This window comes from Arachis hypogaea, chromosome 14 (genome assembly GCF_003086295.3).
Source record: "Arachis hypogaea cultivar Tifrunner chromosome 14, arahy.Tifrunner.gnm2.J5K5, whole genome shotgun sequence".
In the NCBI taxonomy this organism is placed as follows: Eukaryota; Viridiplantae; Streptophyta; class Magnoliopsida; order Fabales; family Fabaceae; genus Arachis; species Arachis hypogaea.
This window is the reverse complement of record NC_092049.1, coordinates 21,034,407-21,048,758: the sequence shown is the minus strand read 5'-3', so window position 1 is coordinate 21,048,758 and position 14,352 is coordinate 21,034,407. Positions and strand designations below refer to the sequence as shown.

Below are 14,352 nucleotides of genomic sequence, written 5' to 3'. Positions count from 1 at the left end.
ATATATATATATATATATATATATATATATATATATAGAGAGAGAGAGAGCAGTACTAAATTAAAAGTTAAAAGTTGACGAACGGATTTTTTTTGCTAGTAAAGAATTTCACAAAAGTAATCACGTTGTAAGTATAGTTTCTAAACCAACAAAGAATCCTTTCGTACAAAAACTTGTTTGTCACAAGTAACAAACTCCTAATAAAATTGATAACCGAAGAATTTAAACCTTGGGTCGTCTCTCAAGGAATTTCAGGGAGGTGTGCTTAGAATTGATTATGAAATTGTATCTTTGGGGTTTTGGATAGGAAACAGGGAAAGTAAATTGCAGAGAAAATAAAATAGCAACAATAAAAAGCCTTGACTAGAAGAAGATTAATCGGAAGTTCTATCCTTGTTGGTTTTCCCAAGATTAATAATAATTTATTGTTGTTTTTACTTAGTTAACCCTTACTGAATAAAGGAAAGTCAAGTGGTTAAGCCAACTTCTATTTACAAGTCATAATCCTCTCCCTTGGGAAGGATTAGCGTTAGTAACTAGAGAGCTAGCCAACAACTTCCAGTTACCAATTAATTCTTGAGTATTCCAACTCAAGGGTCTCCTGTTAATCAACTCCCAAGTCAAGTTGGGAGTCTACTCTGTCAACATGAATACCATTTTCGTAAACTTATAAGAGAAGTGAAAAGGGAACATGGTAATTAAAATCAATTGGAAGCAATTAAACAAATAATAAAATTTAAATGAAAAAATACTTTTTGCATTAATAAATTCTAAAAACAATCCAATTGTAACTCTGAACAAAGATTAAGGATATAAAAGAGTAAGGAAAAAAGAAAATAAACTAGAATGATAAAGACTTCAACGGGGTAGTAACTCTGTCAATATCCAATTCAAAAGCATAAAACTAGGAATCCTAAATCCTAGAGAGAGGAGAAAGCCTCTCTCTCTCTAAAAGCTACATCTAAAACCTAAAATTATGTGTATGAAAGTTGTCTTCTCATTCCTCCACTCTGCAGCCTCTAATCTGTATTTTCTGGGCCGAGAACTGGGCCAAAAATAGCCCAGAAATCGTTGGGGGCGAATTCTGATACGCTGAATTTTTGCAGATGCATGCATGCGTGTCGCCTATCTTTAGAGCAACTATGGAAAATTATATATCATTTCTAAGCCCCTGATGTTAGCTTTTGAATACAACTGGAACCGCCTCATTTGGACCTTTGTAGCTCAAGTTATGGTCGAATTAGTACGAAGAGGTCAGGTTGGACAGCTTAGCAATTCCTTCAGATTCTTGTATTCCTCCCACTTTTGCATGCTTTCTTTCCATCCTCTATGCCATTCCTGCCCTATAAACCCTGAAAACACTTAACACACATATCAAGGCATCGAATGGTAATAAGAGAGGATTAAAGTTAGCAAATTTAAGGCCAAAGAAGCATGTTTTCAATCATAGCACAAAATTAGGAAGGAAAGTGCAAAACATGGGAATTCTGTGAATATATGTGAGAATAGTGGATAAAATCCACTCAATTAAGCACAAGATATACCATGAAATAGTGGTGCATCAAAATTATAATATTAGAAAATCTTTTAAATTAATAACATTAGGGTGTATATGTATAGACCAATATTAAAAAAGTGAATCTGAGATTGGTGATTTATCAAAAGACTAATACTATTATATAAAACTTAAGTTTTTATAATAACAAATAAATAGATATATATTTTTACTTCATTGTATCTAAATATAATTATTAAGTAAAAAGTACTCACTACGTAAATCATCTAAATATCAAATAAGGTTCCTTCTAAAAGATCTTTTAAAAAATATATCACTTATTTTTATTTTCAAAGCTCATCCAAACAAATTTGTAATTGTGTTTATCAGAGCTAACACAAATAAATATTTGTAATACATGCTTAAGAATAGGATTTAGCTAACATGCATTTTTAAAACACATGTTAACATTATCACCAATAAAAATTTATAATTTTTCCCAAATTGAAAAGGGAATTTTTTAGATACGAATACTCTGAACCAAAAAGATGAACATACATATGAACGGGACCAGAGGGAGGAGAGAGCAGTTCCACGGTGGACCCAGCAGCAGGGGAAAGACCAAATAAGCCCGTACCATGATGTATCTGGAATAGTAGTTATTAGTGAAACAAAAATACTTGTACAAATCATCAAAGTAATTCCACCCCCAACGGTAAAAAGATGAAAATCTTGGTGATATTCTGAACCATTCATGAACATCACAGCAAAGAGGATTAAAATGTTTATAGCTCCCACGTAAATAAGTAGTTGTGCGGCAGCTACAAAATGGGAGTTTGATAAAATATAAAATAAAGATATACAAACAAGAACTAGTCCCAATGAAAAAGCAGAAAAAATGGGGTTGGTAAAAAATACTACTCCTAAACTTCCTAATACAAGACATGATCCCAAAAAGACTAAAAGAAAATCATGTAGTTGTTCGGGTAAATCCATTATATGTAAAATAAGAGATAAATGCATCGAAATTTCATGACCTTTTTGATACGACCAGGGAAATCTTTTATCTACGAGATTTCTCTCTGCATTGACGCGACACAACTCATTCTGACAGGCAATGCTACACAGAGAAAGGGATTTGCGTTTGGAAGTTTGTTTTGCGCATCTGTTCCCGCTCCTGTTTTGCGCGAAGAAGACATGATAATATGCTAAATCTTGACTATATATATGCAAATATGCATCGGTTTTTACTAAACAGCCATTATCCAAGGCAATTTTGCAGCTGCTGTCGAACCGCAGCTCACCGTCGTCGCGATTCTATCAATTTGCGGTGAGTTTGACCATAGACGTTACTTTTTTACCGCATCTCTCTGCCTCCTTTGTAGTGTGATTTTTCATCATTTAAAAGTTTAAAAAAAATTATAAACCTTCCTAACGAGACCTTAAGAGCGGTTAAGAAAAAAAAAGTCTAAGCATCTTTCCCAAATATAAATTTAGGACTTCTTTATTATCGAAATTTCTTATTTACTTTCGGTTAGTCATCCAAACAAATGTCTGTTGGATATTTTATAAGTTTGATAAATTTATAAATAAAATTTTCTTTACATTAATGGTCTCGAGTTGAGTAATTTTTGGATGGGTAAAAAAATTAATAATGTAAAGTATTTCACTTTCCACGTACGCTTGAATGTTATAATCTAATTTTACTTTTTTTTAGAGGTCATATATATAGGTAGAAAAGTTTCGGAGTTTCACTTCACGAAGTGAGACTTATAGAAAGGAAACAGAAAACTATAATTTTGCGTTTAAAGAAAAGAGGGGGGATGAAGTGTATATATAAAACAAATGAATTGAATGCTTCACACATCTTGCACATAAAGAAAAATCAACATATATCCATGCCTTAGCTAACCATTCAACTTATGCTTATTAATTTACATTAAAATATCTTAAGAGTAAAGTATTGTTTTTGTCCCCAACGTTTGGAGTAAGTCCTAAAATTGTCCCTAATGTTTCATTCGTCCTATTTTTGTCCCCAACGTTAGAAAATTAATTCAATGTTACCCCACCGTTAATTCCACTCACGGAACACTAACAGAGATGCCTACGTGGACGCGACACGTTAGTAACCCCAAACGTTGGTATTGATGCGGGGTTCTCTTCGCGCGTAATGTTTTCTTTTACCATACGAAACGCTTGCATAAGGAAAACGAAACACTTCACATTCCACCCACACTCCCTGAACCCTATCGATTATTTCTCCTCTGTTCTTCGCGCTCGAGTACAAAGGAAGAAGACGGATTGAAGCGAGTTGGTGCTTTGGTGTTCTCTACACAGGAGAGCTTTGCCCCGTCTTGGTGGTACTGAAAACTTTGAAACGGCACAGAGCGAAAAGGTATGTGCAATGTATGTTTGATTTTCGTTTGACTGGAATAGTTCATGCAAGTAAAGATGTTAATGCATAGGGTTTCTGCGATTGCAATGTTATTGCTGTTAGGATTTGGGGTTGTTGATGTAAGTATAATCTTTTGAACCTGTGTTTCTACCCTGCACATTGATTACCGTTGTTTTATGGTTTGTGTAATAGGAACAATAGCGGAAGAGATGAGTCATTTTAGTGTTAAAATTTATCACCAAGGGATGTTTCGGCTTGAAGGAGGTAGTGTTAGGTATTTGGGTGGGGAGACGTCCATTGTAGACTATTGTGATGAGGATGAATGGAGTTTGATTGAGGTGTATGAAATAGTGAGTAGACAGGGGTATTTGAAGAAGGATATTGCTGCGATGTGGTATAAAGCTGTGAATGCTGGGTTAGAGGAAGGATTGACCATGCTTAAAAACGATAAAGATGCGATGGATATGGCAAGAATTGGGGTAAAGGATGGCATGGTTGAGGTTTATGTTGTTCACAAGACAAGTGAGGTGGGAGAAGTTGTGCAACCTGGGCAAATTACTGCTCCTACTGAAGAAGGTGATCAAGCTGGGCCTGGCCCAATTATTATGTATGAAGGCCCTGGTGTTGGGTCAAAGGCAGCTACTGATGGGCCAACTGATGGGCCTACTGATGGGCCTACTGAAGTGGAAGAGGTTGGGTCTTTGAGTGAGGGATCATGTGAAGTTGTTAAGAGTGATGATGCTGTTGAAGAAGAGGAGGAGGGGAGTGAGACATCTGAAGATGATGACTATGAACCCAGGGAGAGTGAAAGTTCATGGACTTCTGATTCGATTGCTGGGAATGCATCAACTCACAGCCTTGGTAGTCTTGATTTTGGTGACAGTGATGATGAGAGGGAGGGAGCTAAAGGCTTAGTTCATGTGAACATCATAGAAGAGGGGGAAAAAAAGTCTACACCCAATCAGTCTCATGGTCAATCATCACAACCAGCTGCACCAAATCTTGGTAAGGAAAAAGTTGTAGGGGGATTTGGTGATGATGATGCAGGTTATAACAGTGAGGAGTTCCTAGATACTCCATTTAGTGATGATGAGGATGACACGAGAAAGAGGTATCCCATACACAGGCCGTTAAAGAACATGAGTGAATATACTTGGGAGGTGGGAACTTTGTATGTGTCAAGGGAGGAGTTCAAAGACTGTGCCACTGCATATGCTGTCAGTAGTGGCAGGGGGCTGAGATTCACAAAGGTGGATTTGAAGAGGGTTAAAGTGGAATGTGTGAAGGGATGTGAGTGGTACGCATATTGTGGAAAGATGAAGCATGAGCGAAGTTGGAAGTTGAAGAGTTGCAACAACAAGCACAATTGCTCTAGGGAGTTGAAGATTGGAATCATGCATTCAAAGTGGCTGAGTAAGTTCTAGACTATCTGCCAAGACAGATTCTGGTAAGGCTGCTGAAAGTGGAAGTAGGAAGCAAAAGGGCAATAAGAACAAACCACCCTCACACCCAAAGAGGAAGCCAGCTGTGAGCTCCCAACAATCACAAGCTGCTTCGAAAAGGACCAAAGTGAATCATTCACAGACTGCTTCTGCACTAGCCCCAACAACTCCAACGGTTCTGCCAAGCCCAGTGAAGAGGGTGACCCAGTCTCAGCTCAGGTTCATGGCCAGGACTCCACCAAGAGCATGGAAGAATGTGGAATGAATTTGTTTCACTTGTTACAACTTTTGTATTTTGCCTTTTGTATCAGCCTAAGAACTATGGTTGTTGGTTTCACTATTTTCAATTTGGTTTTGCTGCTGCTATTACCAAAAAACTGTTTAGCATCTAGGTTGATTTATATTTCTAGTTCTAAGACATCTAATTAGGAATGTATGTTGGTTAAGTTGCTGACTATTGCCTATCTATGCCATATGGTTGAGGTTAATGCTTTATGTTTGCTCTGTTTCACTGTTTTATTTAATTATTTCTGCTGATAGTTACCTCACTGTTTGTACCATGAGAATGTAAATTGAACACATAAAAGTGGATAACAATAAATTTTCATTCAAATTCATTCAATCAACAGGTTACATTACACCCCAAAATACAGACAACATATTGCCAACACATTACACTAGCCACTATGTTCTGCAGCCTTATTGCAAAAAGAACCTCCCATTTCTTGTTGATGAATATTTTTCACACAGTAATATTATAGCACATGTCCATCCAACCAGACCAACTGCTACTGCCATTCTCAACATCCTCTCAACTGTTTTCACTTTACCCTTCAAGCCTGTGATTCTTCTTTTCAATCGAGCAACTTGTGGCTCTTGCTCCGACTCTGCCCACACAAAGTACCCACACTCTTCTCCAATCTAGGCAAAAACCAAAAGAAAATCCCAATCAGAAAACCAAATAACAGCCATACCCAGCAATTAAGTTTTCTACTTACCCCATAGTTAACACAGCCCCAGAACCTCCGTCCCAGATTCTCTACCGTTGACGAAGTCGCAAGCACTGGCCTCTCCCCACAGTAACAAGTTGTTCTCCGTCGACGACCTTGGCTGCTGTTTTGACCTGAGGCGCTGCTACTACGCGCGGCCTGGGAGCCCTGCGAAGCCATGGGCTCAGCAATCAACTGCAACAGAGACGACGATGGTGAGAAGGAGAAGCTACACGAGGCGCACCATGAAATTAGGGTTTCATCATCCTTTTAAATTAAATTTTCTTTTTTTTTCCAAATTCTCAGTAACGGTCACCAGGGGCAAAGTTTGCCAGAGTGGACAAAGGCATCCACGTAAGCAGCTCCGTTAGTGTTCCGTGAGTGGAATTAACAGTGGGGTAACATTGAATCAATTTTAGAACGTTGGGGACAAAAATAGGACGAATGAAACGTTAGGGACAATTTTAGGACTTACCCCAAACGTTAAGGACAAAAAAAATACTTTACTCATATCTTAAAATGTTAATAGCGACAATCTTAAGAAGGATGGCACCACAACTTTGCCACTTGAAATAATTTACTTCAAATTATATAAACACACTTAAAAATATTTAAAATTATAAATATACTTTAAAATAAATTATTCTCTCTTTTTTTAATTTCAAAGATATTAATTATTTTTTTTTAATTTTAAACATATTAATTATACACATTTTTTCTTTAATTTTTGTAGTCTAATCCTAATCACTTATTTAAATTTAATGGCTATAACTAAATCCTCTCATTTTTCATATAAAAATATATTTTTTGCTAAATATCTCACTCTTTCTCTCTCACATACATATCAAAAATAAATTAAAGGATATATGCAAACACTTCCTATTATTATTATTATTATTATTATTATTATTATTATTATTATTATTATTATTATTATTCACAATTTGGGAACTTGTTTTGTAATAATGTGATTGCAATTCCTAATATTCAAAGAGACGAATTACACCAATAACAGAGAATAGAATTAGAAGCAATGCATAAAAATAATTCTAATTTTAATGTTGTTATGACTTCTATAGACACAGACTAGCACTAGAACCTAAATCAAACAAAACAACCAAATATACTACACTACAAAAAAAATGCTAATTACCATCAGATTTAGTGTTAGAGATTTGTGGCAGGTTTATCGGAGGATTTGCCAGTGAATTTGGCAATAAATTCATCGGGTAAAAAATTACCGTCGAATTTGGTTTTTTGACAGTAAATTCGCTGGAAATAATTGGAAGAAAAAAAGAAAAATTGGCGCAACCATTACCGTCGGATTTAGCGGCGGAAAAATCCGACGGTAAGGTAATTAAATGAAACGTGCCATTTTGGTCACAAGTTATGCGTTAACGACAAATTTTTTCGACGGTAAAATTGCCGATGAAATTAACCCTAAATTTGAATTTGTGCAACATCAGCAACCTCACTTCTCTCTCCATTATCTTTATCTCTCGCCGTCAGCCACCATCGCTGCCATTCGCCACCGCCACCGCCACCCTCACTCACACTACAAAATATCAACTTGCTTATGGGAAATTTTTTGTTGAGGTTTTTTAAAACCTCCCTAATATATTTTATTTGTGAGAAAATATAAAACCCCCATTAATTCATGTTATTTAAAATTTTTAAGCCCAATTGTCCACACAAATAACCCGTTCCTAATCTATTCTGATTAAACTCAAACAAAAAATTGTCAAAAAAAATTAGAAGAGGAAGAAGAGGGAGAATTAAACCCTAGATCTACGCCACCGTATTCGTCTCTTCGCCGTTGTCACCATCAAGCTTGCTATAGCATCTGAGATCAGAGAGAGAGTAACTGGCGATGCCCGCGATGCCATCCTTGACGACATCCAGGAGCAGGTTTTTATCCTCAACTCCACTTTCTCATGGAAGGAGTCAGATCGAGCCGCCGCCAAGTGCGCCACTCATGCGCTCGCCGATCTTGCCAAAAACGGTTAATCCTCCGTTCCTCTTCCTCGATCTCTTAGCATGTTGCTCCCTTCGTTTCAGTTTTTGGCAAATTCGGTCGTGCATGTCTCTCGGTGTAAATCCTTCGGTGGTTGTGTCTTGCAGAGGAAGTGGTGAACATGATTGTCGAAGGAGGAGCTATTCTGGCTTTGGTTCAACACCTCCAAGCTCCTCCCGTGACGGAAGAAGATCTCGTTCAGAAGCTGTTGCCATTTGAGCATGAGGTTGAGAAAGGGAGTGCTTTTGCACTTGGACTTCTTGCCGTCAAGGTAACTTCTACTCCCCCTCCCCTAGTATTAATTATTGTTTAGGAATTATTACATTAGAACTCATTTGTGCCATGGATTTTGCACTCTGAGGTGTATCTGATGTTTGATGTGATTATGCAAAAGTACAAAATTATAGTTATGCTTTTATAATTATTGTTAAAGGTTACTTGTCATAGTGACGGACCACTCCATTTGAATATTGCTTCTTTCTCAAAGACATATTTCTCCTACAACTAGATAATATTATTTTATTTTTTACTTTAACTATGTATAAACAATTATGCAGTTATATCCAATTAGATTAGATAACATTAATTAACATAAGAATTAATTATTGTTAAAATGAATGCACATGTGATCCATCCATTTGCAGAACACATAGCGTATTTGATGCTATTTTAGATACCGAAGCTGACAGTATTGTTCACAAAAACAGCATCAGTGGGGGCCATGCTTGGATATGTCACATAATTCCACTCAGATGTAAGTTATTTATATTATTGGATTGAAGAAACATAATGTTTATCTTTAAAGAAAAATCCCATACATATCATGTAATAATTTCATGTGCAATCTGATTGTGTAAAAAAATTTAAAAATCCCATATGTATGATGTAATAACTTGATTTCTAATTTGGTTGTGTAAAAAATGTAATCAGAAAGAGGCAGAAACACATCTACTAGAACTAGAGGCAAGGGACGGAATCACTATAACAATGGAAGATATCGGCACCTCTCGTGTTTGGAATATGCGCTATAGGTATTCCGAGACTTCATTGTCTAATTTCGAAATTTCATTTGTCTTAGTTTATGTATTTTCCTTTCTGCTTGCTTGTTTTTATCTTTATGATTCATTGAAACTAAATTTTCCCTTTTCTTGAATTCTTGGAGCATTAGATACTGGCCAAACAATAAAAGCAGGATGTATTTGCTAGAGAACACGAGTTTGGTTCCATTTCTATGATTTTGGCTTATACTTGCTAATATTCTTTTTTTTATTGGCTTTCAGTTTTCATCCTTTTTGTTTGGTAATTAGAAAATTTATTTTTAACATTATTTTCCAGTCCTTCATAGTGTTACTTTGCATGTATGGAATTTTCTTTTTTGGATTGGTTTTTGTATTAGTTTTGAGCCGAAGATCCATATGGAAGGTCTGAAATTCTCTTATTTTGATTTTATGCTAATTTTTGGGGATTTTTTTTTGGCAGGCTCACCCAGAAACTGATGAAGTTTATGCCCAGATGACACTTCAACCTGTGCTTTCTGTAAGAATCATTTTGGAATGTCTCAAATGCTTTATAATTCTATAACACTATGATATGCCAAACATCAATTTGTATGATACGAAGTTTGCTATTAATTTGGAGTCTGATTGTAAAGAGAAAAGGCTTGAACCAATGGGGATTGAGTTTTTTAACTGAGTGAGCTAGTTCCTTAGAAAATGGTGAAAAATGCATGCATCAAATGCTGTCTTTTGAAATAAGAAAGTTCAAACAAATTCTAAACAGAAGCATTCCTTCTTCTATTTCTGCTTTCCCACTTCATTAAAAAGGTCTCTTCTTCGCTGTTAATTTAAGCTTTTTATTTATTATGTTCTTGACAGTTTTATGTTTAATTATTCTATATTCATTTATATCTAATAACTGTGTATCTTATCATTTATATATAGAAAATGTGGAGTTTGAGGCAAGAACCTGATATGCATGTTTATCTCTGAATTCTTGCTTTTTCTCTCGAGTATTTCATAGTGTCCTGTTAGATTCTCCTTATGGCTTCTCTTTCTTCAGATATCAACCATCTTTCACACCCTTGCATATATGGTACTCTTTCTCTACTTGTTTCTCTACTACACTTTCATGCTCATGGATGTTCATTTTGGAAAGTTTTGAATAACCCCACCAGCTACTTTTTCAACTTTTAAGTCCTTTTTTTCCATTTGTTGGTTGGTTTTGCTAAATGGATATGCGAATTCTGACAAAGTTTGTGAATTTGATTTGTTAAAGCATGTAAATATAGTATACTTGATGTTGGTATCGTAATGATAATGATTTAATGGTGAGAATTAACTAGTGTTGTATAATTTAGTGGGAAGCAGGGGATTTTGTTCCTTCATATTCAGAGAGAAAGTTTGAGTTTATGAAATAGTTTGGTAAGATTTTCAAGATTGGATCATCAAGTAGAGGAAGGAGTGATAGTAGTGGTCGTCATCTACAGCAGCCTGCAGAGGAAAACATGGTTTGGCGAACACCTTCTAGATCATTAGTAAACACCACCATTTCTTTGAACCGAGCAATTGCACTTTCTTTAGGTGAAAATTTCAAGAGACCAAATGGTAGGTAGTTGGTATTGCTATTGTTTTCAATGAAGTTTCTTATTGTGAAATTGATCAAATTCTAAAGCCCATTTATGTAATTAGATGATATTGAAATATTGAAGTAGTTGTTTTATTTTACTTTTTAAAGAAAAATAGAAATACTTATGTAGAACAATATCATATGCAATTATGTTTGGAACTATTGACATTGAGAATTTTTTTTATAGAGTTATGTTTTATATTGAGGAATTATGTTATAAAAAAATTAGTTTTTAAATTTTGATATTAAAAAATAAATTTCTAATTTGAGAGTATGTAAATGAGATGAGATTAATGAATGATTTGAAATTAAAAATAAATAAATAATTACAGATTTGTGGAGGTTTGAAAATCTCACAAAATAGTTAATTTTTGTTAAATTAAAAAATTAATTTGTGGGGCTTTTGAACTACCACAAAAGTGATTTAAAATCGCCACAAAAGTCCAATATAAAATTCCTACTAAACACATGTAAAACCCCCCACTAAATAGATTGTGGAGGTTTTTAAAAACCCCCGCAAAAGACCTCATGGCACCTCAAATTTTGGAGGTTTTAGAAACCCCCACAAACCATTTGGTGGGGGTTATAAACCTCCACAAATAAGAAAAAAACTGCCATAAATAAATAAAAACCTTGTAGTGTCACTCTCATCACTAGTCACTATCACTCAGCCACTGTCGCCGCCTCAACGTTTTCACGTTCAACACCGCGCTCGTTCAACAGTGTCGGTACCTCCTGCTCCACGCTTGTTCATCACCGTTGTGGTATCCTTCAATCGATCTTCCCTTGTCATCGCTGCATCCAACAAAATTATCAACACCACCAGCAGCATCGTCGCCGGCTCCAACAGCATCTTCGCCTCTCATCGTTGCCACCTCGTCGTTTCTTCCTTCCGTTGTCGCCACCTTCTGTACTAAGTCTCTTTCTCTAATTAGCTTCTTTTGATTTTTTTTCAACATTCGAGGGGTTTAGGGTTTGTTTAGTTGTTTGAATTTTTTTTGAAATTGTTAATCTTCTATGTTTGTATCTCTGTTTGTTCATTTTTTAATTTAATTTAATTTTTGTGTGTGTATTGCAGGAATTCATGTTGAAAACAAGTAAAGGTTCAAGCTTTGTGATTGTTTGTAGGGATCAACAAAAGTAGTTTAGGAAAAATAAATAAAGGTTCAATTTACTATTTTATTTTCTGTTCTTGTTTGTATATTTTTTTCAGTTTTGTAAAGTTTATTCTTATTTTGAACTTGAGAAAAAATGCCTTGTTTTTTTGTTTTTGGATAGAAATGTTTTGAGGGATTAGAAGCAAATTAAAGCAGGGTCTTTGTATTGGGAGAATGTGTTTGAGAATTGTGAAGTTTTGAAAAATAAAACAAGATCTTTATATAGATATATCATGTTTTCAGGGTCTATTATTTTGCCCAGAAGCTGTTTCTTTGTTGCTTCATAACTTCTGCATTTATTACATTGATGCTCCCTATCATGAGGTTAGTATTAATAGGAAATTTTTACATTCTAATGCTCTTCATTTATCAATTTTTATCTAACTTTTGATGCATTTTTACTTCCATAATGATGGTTATCGATGGCTAAGAGAAGGGGGTTGAATCTTGGCCCTTTTTCTTTCTCGTGTATACTTGCTTTTTGTTATGAAAATACAGGAGATATTTTGGTTTTGTCTCTTGACTAGGCAGGAGATACTTTTGTTTTGTCTATAGTGCAGAATCAGAAATAGAGATGAGAGAAGATATTGACACACAGATATATCCTGGTTTAACTACCTAGTGCAATGTAGCCTACATCCAGTCTCCATCATAACTGTGACAGAATTTTACTGTCTTTTCAACAGATTACAGTCACCAATTCTCTCTAGGATCTATCTAATCCTATCTGGGACAAGTCTAGTTTCTAACCCAAACCGAACTTGACTAGGACTCAGCCTAGCGTTCAACAGCAAAGTGCTAACGCAACTTGTAAGGGAATTTCCATAGGATCATGACACAAAATAGAAATACATACAAAGAATTTCTGAGATATTTTTGGATTTTTTTCCAAGTCTAGCTCACTGCCTTTTTTTACTCATTGGATTTTCTTATAAACCTCACCATGTTTGCCTTTTTTTCAATGAGACTCGGACAGACTGAACTGAGAAAAAGAAATACAAAACGATAGCCATAAAGGAGAAAAACTTAGAACAGCTTAGGAAGCTATGAGAATCGAACCAAGTGCTCTATTCCACTCTCCTTGCTCAACCCTTGGTTGTTCACCCTTATTATAGAAGAGTGAAGCCCCCAAAGTTTGAACCAAGTTCAAAACTTGGGTTGTCTCCTTCCTCCTTCATCAGAACTTACAGCGGCGTCATCAATGGAGAGATAGAAGGCCGAATCTTTGACATGCAACATACCTTTCTCTTTCATCCTTTTTCTTCAAGTTCCTTTGATCTTGACCGTGAATCTTTTCTTTGGCTCCAAGTTTGGTTTTGGACCATGAATTCAAGGAAGAGCACCATTGACTTATTATTTTCTATGGTTGTTGCCTGAAACTCAGTAGTTTTCTTCACGGTTCCTTGGTGTAGCATGAATAAGAAAATCACCTTTTTGTGATCTTCTTATGCTTTGATATCTTCCTTTGTTGTAGCCCTTCTTCTCGCTTGAAATTGGAAACAAGCTTTTGGTTCTTCGTCGATCCCTAGCTTTGTATCTTTCCTCTTTCTTCTTTCTTGGTTTAGTGACTTGATGTGATAGGGAAGAGAAAGAAGAGAGAAAAGAGAGAGATTGTGTTCGGTGGAAGTGAGCAAGGGATTCAAATGAATTGAATTTTGTTTACCCGGTTAGTAACTAGGTTGAAGAGAGATAGGTTTGAGAGTGATCACCAACTTGGGCTTGGATCTTTATTTGGGCTAGGTTTGATTTCTTTCTTTCTTATGGTTCAGTTATCCCAGCCTTCATGGATTAGGATTTGAGTGAATGAAGTGGTATGGTTGGAATTTGTGTTGGCCAATGTGTTTGTATTTGTAGGCTTGCTTTCTGGGCCTATTTCAATTTAAATTAATTTTTGCACATTGCACAAAAATAATCATACAACCAATTTGATAATAAGCCAATAATGTTTGATCATCACATTAATCAAGTTTTAGTTTTCTAAACTCAACACATAAAATATTTTTGATGCATTTTTACTTCCATAAAATATTAATTTATTATAAACCATTTTCGTAGCTTTGGTATTGACTTGCATTCCTCAGATTCTTTAAACAAAAAAAAAAGCCATAAATGCTCTTCACGCAATCGCTCATAGAGTCTAATAGACTCTTTTTCATTTGCTTAAGAGTTATTGCAGTTGGGAGCCAATGTGATTTCGTTGGACGAGCCATTGCTCTGTTTAGATGACCTTGCATA

General features: G+C 35.5%; 1 protein-coding gene across 1 annotated transcript; it reads left to right on the top strand.

The window, feature by feature from the left end:
* Window positions 1-6,499: 6,499 nt before the first annotated feature.
* On the top strand, window positions 6,500-11,144 carry LOC112741791 (ARM REPEAT PROTEIN INTERACTING WITH ABF2-like). The gene is made up of 7 exons (XM_072215702.1): window positions 6,500-6,536; window positions 6,628-6,687; window positions 8,108-8,323; window positions 8,443-8,606; window positions 8,980-9,089; window positions 9,266-9,366; window positions 9,815-11,144. Exons 1-5 carry the CDS (start codon window positions 6,500-6,502, stop codon window positions 8,986-8,988), a joined length of 486 nt encoding a protein of 161 aa, XP_072071803.1. The 3' UTR covers window positions 8,989-9,089; window positions 9,266-9,366; window positions 9,815-11,144.
* Window positions 11,145-14,352: the final 3,208 nt, after the last annotated feature.